Here is an 11,067-nt window from a genome sequence, read left to right as displayed (position 1 = left end):
AGCTAAATTATCGTTTATTCAAAGAATGCTATGTAGTTAAGCACAGTACAGTTTATCCGAAATATTACTACTGATCCAAGCATTTTTCCTCAATTAATGAATTCCATCCAACTTGCCTTGGAACTAACCTTTATTGGTTCCTGGAAATAACCAAATCGCAATTTGCATAGGTAACAAACCGCCACTTGCTTTCATTCGAGCCCACTGGGCAGCCAATTATTTGTGTAAATAAATAGGCGACACTTGCTGTGCGCCATGTTAAACAAGCTGTCAGCAGCAACAGCACTCAAGTGATAATAGGCACTTGCATTAGCAATCTTGTGGTCCAGCCTTGCGCCTTTGCATTTTGTTCAGCTTAATTATGCCAAATTGTTCCATAAACTAACCGTATACCTACCTGCCTACAAGCATGTACTTTTTTAACATTTTTCCACGCTTTTACTTTCATCTGGCAAATTGCATTTCCACATATAAAATGCAACAAAATATTCAAGTTCAAGTTAGTTGGGTATTAGACGTCACAAGGCAGTTAGTTGTGCGCTGAATTTACATCTAGTGAAATCCGATGTTCCTAATGGCAGCAAGTATTGAAATGGATTTGTTGATTTTGAAATCAAATTACTATTTTTAATATGTGCGAGTAAACTGTGTAGTGAATTGTGACAATTTTTGTTCGTGAAAACTAAAGAAATAACATTATACAAGACAACATTGTAGGAGATATGTGTCAAGTGAAATTTTAATTTTTACACATGGTTGAATCCGTTGATTTCTTTCTTTTCTGGAAAAGTTTTCACTTTGTTATAAACAAAGTTTATGTAAATGTGTTAAAGTGGAAATACATTTTAAATAACCCACTCGTATCGCATAAAGAAAACACATTATTGTACTGTCAATCTAAAATATTAATAACCATATTATATTGAGATTCCACTTAATTTTCAACCAACCACCAAGACAAAGTAGTGATAAAGTTAGTCGTGTTTATTTAAGAGCATATTTAAAGTCTTTGCACTTCCTGTATGATAGGGTATAGGGTGTGTAACTAACTGGGGTAAAAGAACAAAAAGAATTGAGTTATTGAATCAAATAATGTTCCTATTTCTAAATAATACCATCCTTCACCAAAGTTGTTGCCTTCCTTACATTAAGATATCCCAAAGGATAACATATATTTTAATGTGAAAAGATAACTGAAAGAACGCAATTATTATATATAGAGCATATATATAGTACTAGCAGACTGCTCCGGCTTCGCACCGGTTTAAACAAACATTTCAAAAGTTATAAGTTTTTACACACTTATACATACTCTCCCATACACATATATGTATGCACTTTCCCGTTTCTTGAGTGGGTCCATTTTAAAAAAGGAAAATGAAGAAAATTCGAACATGAAATTATACTTTCTTTACAATTAACTAAAACTGGATTACGACCTCTAGTATTTTGTATCCGTTGTCTTTCCCTCTGAATATAAGGGTTTGTTCTTCAACCCGTGCACATTCAATTGAAATTTAAATTTTGTTCAGCAAACAGCTTCGAGTGCTCGTTACTCGACTCTCTGGCACGCGATTGCGATGCGAAGAGAATGACTTACGAGACGATTTTCAGTTCAGATTAAGATTCTTCATCACGGAGTCTTTTTGATCACCTGATGGTCGGAAGAGAAGATCACAAAGAAAATAAATCTTTGTTCACTTGTCAGATGCAAAATTTCTAAAAGGTTGGTTTTAATAAATTCTTTACTGTTTGATTTATCAATTGAAAATTAAAATAATCTGAGGAAAGCTAATTATATTGTAAGGGAAATGAGATGCTTGTTATCCAATTTCGATAATTCTCACACTGTAGCATATAATGTTGTTATGACATGATAGATATGGAATTAATGTAGATTCCGAAAGTGAATCCACAATAAAATTGTGTCGAAAGTATTATAGTAACTTGAGTTCCATATACCTAATTTTCGTCAATTAATTGTCACCTTTTTTCTCATATATTAAACATGAGATCGATTCATAATTACCCGCATCGAAAACTGAATATAGTAATTTCTCTTAACTTGCTAGTTAAACATTAAACACTTTATTATGTTTTACTCACATTTACAATTCTGGCAACGACATGCAATATTTTGTCCCTTATATTCCGTATTTTGTTCTGAGCTCATTTTGTGGAAGCTACGGCATATCTCATGAACTTTTAAAGGAGATGCTTTTATCTGCTAATTCAGTAATCGCTACAATTATCTCCAATTCACCACAATCAGTCCACAAATAACCTATACATCTACGTATTTGTGTTACCACTGCCATAGAAAATTAGTGCGGTTTACCTGAAATTCACCCAACAACATCAACTTCAACGTCAGGCCAAATCATTATTAATTCATGTTTAATTTTCAAATGACCCAAGAGGCAATGAACCGTGCCCAAATAGAAATTTAAGGTTTTAGTACCAAAAAACGAGCTATTAGGGTCAGACGCTGAAATAAAAAGAATGAGGAAGAAACTAATAAACATTAAACCATCAAAATGAGAACAGTTATAATAAAAGTGATAAAGTAGAACAAAAAAGTAATGAAGAATCAAAAGGTGCATTCACGTATGCTCACTTTTTCAAAAAGATTTTAAATTTAGATTTTGATGAATCGATGTACATATATATAAAGTTTAAGACTCTGAAAATATAATTATATGCGGATAAAGTTGGGTTTAATGATTTCAGCGTTCATTGTTGAAATCTAGCACTGTTTGACGGAAACAGACCGGCAAAGTATTGAGAGTTTTAGCCAAATCAAACAAACAACTTTAGTATTCGTTTTAGCACGCATATACAGTTAGGGATAAAGTGGAGACAGACTCTGTAAAGACATGTATTTCTATATTTTGTTTTTTTTTTTTTTTGGAATATTGAAAAGAGTTGGTTATATAATTTATTGAAATAATTATAAGAATAGAGTCAAACAATCAAATCTCTAATGAATCTCGGAAAGAGTGTTAAAGGTTTAAGAAGAGGAATTTTCAACTAGGACCGTTGAAATACGTTACAGAGATAAGTTACTGTTCTGGACAGAAAACCTAAGTGAAAACCAATACAATTAAGATTACGTGACTCCAACCATTGTCAACGATATTTCCAATCTCACAGTATCAAAATCTCAACTTCTTAACCAAAATTTTGTAATCGGAAAAATAAATCGAAATACATCTATGGTGGCCCGGTCAAGAATAGCACTGGTAATAAACCTTGTCTGATCTTCCAATATCGTGCTACATTGTAATCAAACATAGAGAGCAATACAAATACATATCATAACTGTCTTTAAGACAATTCAATTGAAGTGTCTTCACTGTACTAACTAATACCACTAAATTTTCGTGAATGCCCTGCATCAAATATGCGCTACCAAAATAATTCTAGAAAAAATATATTCCGAACAATCAGCAACTGAAGTGTGTCTGATCTCAATTAATATCCATATGCATGTGTTTGTTTGAACTGGTGGCAATGATTGCGTGAGCGCGGCAACGAACAATAAATAAATAAAATGGTGACAACTGATCGTTCGATAATATGGATACTCTAAGACGTATAGATTGTTTATCATTTCTTCTTTATGGCCCTTTCAATTTACTCGTATTTGGTTTGTGCGCAGTGATGCATTGCGTATGAATTAATTGTGGCTATATTTACTTCGTTACCAATTTCCAGTGCGCTCGAAGCTAGGGCCTTTCTCTTCGACAAGCCAAAGTGTTGATGTTATTACTTAAGAAGCTTTGAGTTAAAAGTGAATTTCCTTTCTTTAAACTGTAATTTTCTGCTTTTCTATTTTTGTTTTGATTTCTCATTGTATTACACAGACGATGATGAGCAAGTGGTTGAATCAGCAAATGAATAGAAATCAACACCGACACGACAACAACACAATGTAATTATAAGTGTAATAAAAATAATAGAATCTTCGGGGCATGCGGTTGCAAGTTGATAAAATATCGAACTCGTCGCCAGTTAAGGTTATTTGTGAGTCAACTCTGAACGAATGATGAACTGCGTCGGTGGGCTGTTGCCAAAAGACTGTGACGGTTAGTGAAACGTCCATGGTGTAGAAATAATTAAAGCGAATTAAAGTCTGGAAAAGTGTCTGCCACAAAGAGTGAATAGTTTCGAAGTAAGAAAAAATAGTGAAAGATGTTGCTGCTCGTATTAATCTCGTTGGCACCACTTTTCACATTGCAAACTGAAGTGTTTTTAAACTACAACGGATTTAATCCGATCGCCACCGTGCCATCTGCATCAGCAGCTTACAACTCTGCCTCCTCCGGTTTAACGCCAACCACAAGGCGTTTATCAACAGCAGCAACAACAACAACATATGCACAGCAACAGTTGCAATGGCCACCGGCGATAGTGCACAACGATTGGTATATTCTGCAAGCAGCCGCAAACGCTGCGGTCGCAGCCGTGACCACCCAAGCAGATGCCACGCCCGGTAATAGACTGCAAAAGCCACACGAAGCAATCACGCAGGATAAACAGCCGTACAGCACACCACACAACAACTATGATACACCACATGCGGTACAGCAACAGCTGCTGCAACAAAATCAGCTAAATTATTATACTTACAACAGCAGCAACAGCGGAAATTACCGTTCGCCGGCACAGGATACGCGCTTCGTTGCGCCATATGTATTGACGGTAAGTAATCAACGACGCCCATCGATGCCTTCGGGCGAAATGAGTAGGCGGCGCGAGCACAGCAACAACACCGCTGACAATGCTGTCAATAACCTCAACAACCGAAGGTATATCAACAATTACTACAACAAAAGCGCAAGTCAACACAATAAGTATGGCGACAATGAGCAAACTGCAACAAATAAAGTCAACAATGCCGCCACCATTATTGCGCAACCACAGCATTCAGCGGTGCTTGGTTGGCAGGATATTGAAAGCAGAAACGTTGGAGAGGACAACAGCGATGGCAATGGCGACAGGAATGTCGTCGACATTGAAGAAAGCATGGAGGTTGGAAGTGTGGAAAATGATATAAATAGTCTTGAGGGAGCGCAGTTCGATGAAGTTTTTGTGCCACTAGGAAATGCCTTGGACAAAATACGAAACTTTTGCGAGGTTTTCAGACGTATCATAAGCGATGACGAAGGTAAATGAGAAAATTATTTAATACACAAATTTCGCTGATCTGAATGCAAAATTGTTTCAAAATGGACCATCTGCTTATAAAAATGCTAGATCGGCTTTATTTACCCTATAGGTTAGTTGTTTACATATATAGGTTCTTGCGTCATATTTGACACAAAATTTGTCAGCTAATTCTCATTTTGATAAATGCTCCAAAGTGCCAACATATTTCAAATGATTAATGGTTACAACCTAAAGCAATGAACCGTTGCAGCGGAATAAACCTTAAGGTATGGAAAAGTTTGTTTCGACACCCAAAACCACAGTTTGTAATTTATAAAACTTTCGGAAGGGGATATGCCTACAACGAAAGAAGGACCAATATGTGTAATTAGTAAGCAGGCATGTGCTAATAATTAGTAATGAAATGTGCTGCAAAATTAAGTGGTGTAAGGATGAAAAACAGGTTACATTATATACTGTAAAGTAAACGATTCAGATCATAGGAAGTAGGCGTGGTTGTGAAGCGATTTGGCCAATTTTATTTATTATTGGGATTTAAGGAAACTATTACAAACCAAGTTTCATTAAAATCGGTCGAGTAGTTCCTGAGATATGGTTTTTGACCCATAAGTGGGCGACGCCACGCCCATTTTCCATTTTGTAAAAAAATCTGAGAGCAGCTTCCATCTGTAATTTCTTATGTGAAATTTAGTGTTTCTGACGTTTTTCGTTAGTGAGTTAACCCACTTTTAGTAATTTTCAAGCTAACCTTTGTATGGGAGGTGGGCGTGTTTATTATCCTATTTCAACTATTTTTATGGTTTGTGGTGGGGTACGTAAGAAAATCGACTGCAGAAAGTTTGGTTTCTGCTTCACTGGTTTGCGAGATATATATGTACAAATAACCGATTGGGGGGCGGGGCCACGCCCACTTCCCCAAAAAAATTACATCCTAATATGCCTGTTCCTAGTGCGATCCTTTATTCCAAATTTTACTGTTATAACTTTATTTAAGGCTTAGTTATGACACTTTATTTGTTTTTGGTTTTCGCCATTTTGTGGGCGTGGCAGTGGACCGATTTTGCCCATTTTCGAAAGCAACCCTCTCACGGTCCCAAGGAATATGTGTTCCAAGTTTCATTACGATATCTCAATTTTTACTCAAGTTATCGCTTGCACGGCCGGGCGGACAGACGGACAGACGGAGGGATAGACATCCTAATTTCAACTCCACTCGTCATTCCGATCATTTATATATATATAACCCAATATCTAACTCTTATATTTCTTGGTGACACAAACAACCGTTATGTGAACAAAACTATAATACTCTGTGCAACAGGTTGCGAGAGTATAAAAACTAAGAGCTAATCTTAAGAATTACTTCGATTACACAATTAACAATATTTTTCTACTGCCTGAAGAATATGTTAAATTACTAGTTTTAGAACTTCTTAAATTCGTTAAAAAAAAATTCCATGAATTTCGGCATGTAACAAACTGAATTATCTTCCATTTATTTTCTCTCGCAACATGTTGCACAGAGTATAATAGTTTTGTTCACATAACGGTTGTATGTAACATCCAAAACTAAAAGAGTAAGATAGAAAGTATATACCAAAGTGATCAGGGCTGTCGACCATAACTTTTCGGTGCTTTTAATAAATTTTTAACCGAAAATATAGGTAAGTCTCTAAGATATTTTGAAGAAATTCTGAGGGAATATTATTCTTCTAAAATTATATCTCTGTGCCAAAAATAAGTGACATCGGGTCATAACTTCCCCTAGCTCCCATATATCTAATATTATGGTTCTCAAACCTTCAATAGACTTTGTAACATATATGTATGTATATGCCGAATATGTTAGTCAAATTGTGTGTTATATTAATAGAATTAAATAAATAAACTGCGAGAGCATAAAATGTTCGTTTGAACTCGAACAAAGCCCTTCCTTACTTGTTTCATTTGTGAAATTTCGTTATAATAGTTTCGTCCACCTAACTGTTGCTGGTAACACCTAAGAGTAAAACTAAGCGAGATAGATATAGAGAAGATATAGAGATATAGAAGAATTGCAATTGCGTTTCTACAAGATGTTTGTACATAACGCCCAGCAATATCCATTTAAAACTTCGGTGGTTTTGAAGACGATGAAACCATACGTTGAAGAAGAGACGTCAATAAAATGGGAGTTTATGTAGGACAAGGGCCACAAGCACTCTGCGAATCTCGTCAAGAATTGGTTATATTACGAATGCATTTCTGTTCTGGAGTACCTCTCTCATTCTTCTGTTTTTAAAACCAATGAGAACCTTTGGAGTGTTCTATAGCGATCTTTAGGAGCTTGCAAGTCTTCAAATGAGAACGAAATGTGGGAAAATATACAAGAATGGTATCCATACCCCAATGACGTCAGGTAGAGCTAAAATTGAAAGTATCTAACACAAAATATTAAAATTTAATTCATTAGCTGTATATATTGAATATCATAATCCTCGTCCCTATTTTGCTCGTAGCCGCTGTCTTTTCATTCGCTGAACTATGACAATGTCGTCGTATAACCCATACAGCTCAACGTTCCATCGAAAACCTTTAGAGTCGTCTCATCGGATGTTGACATCGTTCACGCTTCTGTACCATAAAGCAGGACGGGATAATAAGCGACTTGTAGAGTCTAGTTTTGGTGGTTAATGATATTTGGTATACTTGCGATTGTTAGTATTGCAGATAAATGAAATTGGAAATCGACCATTGCCACGACAACGAAAAACGACAAAAGCACTAAAAATGGTATGGAAGGCCTCCACTCGAATTTCATTGAAATTTGTTAAGTATTTTCGGAGACATTGTGTTTGACCCACCCCGAAATCACGCCCATTTAAAAATTCGTATAGCATTTTGAGTGAAGCTCTTCTGTACCTTCTTTATAATGAAATTTAACGTTTCTGGTGGTTTTCCTTACTGAGTTAAGGCATTTTTAGTAGTTTTCAACATAACCTATGTATGGGAGGTGGACGTGGTTATAATCCGATTTCCTCTATTTTTGGACTGTATGAGGAATAACGTAGAGAGTTTCCTTGATGTAGCTTTAGCAGTTTACGATATATGTACACAAAACTTAGTAGGGGCGGGGCCACGCCCACTTCGCCAAAAAAATTACATCCACATATGTCCCTTCATAGTGCGATCCTTCATACCAAATTTTACTTCCATAGCTTAATTTATGGCTTAGTTATAACTCTTTATATGTTTTCGGTTATTGCCATTTTGTCGGCGTGGCAGTGGTCCGATTACGCCCATCTATTAACGAAATTAACCTTCTTATGGTGCCAAGAAATACGTCTACCAAGTTTCATCAAGATATCTCAATTCTTACTCAAGTTACAGCTTGTACTGACGGACAGACGGACAGATGGACAGACGGACGGAAAGACATACATCCGAATTTGAACTTTACTCGTCACCCTGATCATTTTGATATATATAACCCTATATCTAACTACTTTAGTTTTAGGACTTACAACCAACCGTTATGTGAACAAAACTATAATACTCTCTTAGCAACTGTTGCGAGAGTATAAATATGGATACAAATGTATTATAATACCAATTCGTCATTCGTTAGTAAAAAACTAGAGCTATATGTACATGTGTCCCTTATCAAAAATATAATAAATTGTCCCAGATAGATTGGGTTTGAAATGAATAACGAACGTGAAGCATAATGTAGTAGTAATGAAGCTTACTCAATCTATGGCTAATTGTGAAAGTTAATATGATGCAAAATATTGTTTGCAAATTTTTTTATAATATAAATTACCAAACCATACAACTTGTCTAAGGTATAAGCATTTTGGTCTGTTCAGCATTCCAACAACCCCAAATAAGTTTGTATCTCTCTGAATTGAAAATGAGAAATTCATTCAAAATCTATGTAATATCTTTGCAACAAATCGCTAGTTAAAGCAAAAACGCCTTAAATTAAACCCAGAATATCCGCCCGAAAGCCAGAGTAGTAGGCAATTAGTATGTATAAAAAATTAAAAAATAATAATTTTTAATCAATTGCATCAACAAATGAATGATAAATTTACCAAACTAAGTTTTCCTGTAAAGTTAATCTAACTTGAGAGGGTGCTATATAATTATTGTTGAATATTTTTTTAATTTTCATACATTAGGCATAACTTTATTCTGTTATGTTTATAGATGGTCAATAGAGGTCTAATAAGCTATGAGTATAGGCGGCTCAACTCTACCAATATATTGTAATAGTAGTGTTTATACCCTATATAACTCTTTTATTTTTTCATTCAAATGATGATTTGGACAAACGTTATTTGTTATAATCCAATCTTTCGGTAATTATCAAATATATGTTAACTCAAGCTCAATCAGACGGTATATATAGAAATCTGTCATTTTAGAAACAATTTCACATTGATTTAATCCAAGTTGCAGCCGTTTACAACGGTTAACCAGATTAACTAATTAACTTCTGAATTAATAACATCTACATTGCATATTTCATGAATATAATTTTGCACAACCCTATGCCATGAAAATGTATAACTAATTTAAAACTTTTTCGCATGTTTCAACTTTATTTGCAGACTTTGAAAGCGACGACCTCGTTACATTGGGGAGCAGCGCTGAGGCATTCGCAAGCACAGCATCCGTCACGACAGCACAGTCAGCCGCTGTAGACACAGTCATTTCTGCTGGTGACAACGCACAGCTGTTGTTGGAAGTTCAAGGTCAACGAAGCCCTCCCACCGCTACCGCGACTACCGCTGCACATTTAAGCACGCAACAGTCCCAACCGACGGCTGCGGCGGCATTGGTGTGGCCAACAATGACGGCACCAGCTACGCCGCGGTCAACTGCGGTTACAGCATCTGCCTGGGCAACAACAAACGCAAGTTCAAACATACTGAACTCAGCTAAATCATTAACGTCCACGGCGCTGGCCATTGGTCGAGGGAAAAAGTTGAAAAAGAAATTGAAAAAACTGATGTTGCCATTGTTGTTGGCATACAAGCTGAAATTCATAGCATTAGTGCCGCTGCTAATTGGTGGCCTAACACTGTTGGTGGGCAGCACCGGCCTGGCCGGCTTCTTTTTTGCACTCTTCTTAACGGTGATGAGTCTGAAAGGTGGCGGCAGTGTTAACAAATCGATTGTAATTAAGAAAGTTTGGTAAATGCTCAACAGCCAGAGCAATTTTCGGCTACGTAATCAGAGCAGGGGCACGGCACATTATTAGCTAATCTTTTTTATCGGTCAACACGAATTGTCATGAATTACCGTTGCTCTTTGCACCTTGTAAGTGACATAGAAAATGGGCGAAGTGAATTGCACAATCGCTCACTTGAAATTGGGCGCTGTTATTGTTGTTGACCAAAAGCAAAGTCAAAGCCATTTTTATGTTGTAGTTATAAAACAATAGACAAACTGTATAACAGCTCGCATTATTTTTTTCTGTTTCTGTACAACTCTCGTGAGCATAAGTTTACATATAATTTTCCTCAATTCCCACTCGTGCCGCTGTTTATGCATGCAGTTGTTGCAGTGCGCGGCACGCAAAACCGGATACAACAACTACTCCCATTAACACCGCTAATTTAAGTCAATTACTTCAAAAAAAAAGAAATATATTTGCAATGAATAAATATATAGGCAAGCAGATTTGTTATTCAACCGTTTGAGTCCGTGTCGAGCTAGTTGGAATGCAAGCTACGTGGAAAGCTGGTCAACATTTTAGAGGTCACGCCGGTAACGGTTCAAATTTTGAATTTGAAACAACAATTTTTTTTGCAAATTTAAGCCCATTTATAAACATATTTTAATTAATTATATGCCTAATTTTTTATATTAAAAATATATTGCTAATAATATTTCTTTATTATTTAT

At 36.0% G+C, this 11,067-nt stretch overlaps 1 protein-coding gene across 1 annotated transcript; it reads left to right on the top strand.

Moving 5' to 3' along the window:
* The first annotated feature begins 492 nt into the window (after positions 1-492).
* LOC105212399 (uncharacterized) lies at positions 493-11,012 on the top strand. The gene is made up of 3 exons (XM_011184341.3): positions 493-584; positions 3,867-5,170; positions 9,768-11,012. Exons 2-3 carry the CDS (start codon positions 4,195-4,197, stop codon positions 10,355-10,357), a joined length of 1,566 nt encoding a protein of 521 aa, XP_011182643.1. The 5' UTR covers positions 493-584; positions 3,867-4,194; the 3' UTR covers positions 10,358-11,012.
* The last annotated feature ends 55 nt before the right edge of the window (positions 11,013-11,067 follow it).

Source organism: Zeugodacus cucurbitae, chromosome 2, assembly GCF_028554725.1.
Source record: "Zeugodacus cucurbitae isolate PBARC_wt_2022May chromosome 2, idZeuCucr1.2, whole genome shotgun sequence".
Taxonomy (NCBI): Eukaryota; Metazoa; Arthropoda; class Insecta; order Diptera; family Tephritidae; genus Zeugodacus; species Zeugodacus cucurbitae.
The sequence above is the reverse complement of the archived record's forward strand: the minus strand, read 5'-3'. Positions and strand labels throughout refer to the sequence as shown.

Coding starts and splice junctions, on each gene's coding strand:
- LOC105212399 (XM_011184341.3), top strand. CDS start 4,195: ATGTTGCTGCTCGTATTAATCTCGTTGGCACCACTTTTCACATTGCAA. Junction 5,171..9,767: donor TATCATAAGCGATGACGAAG/GTAAATGAGAAA, acceptor CTTTATTTGCAG/ACTTTGAAAGCGACGACCTC.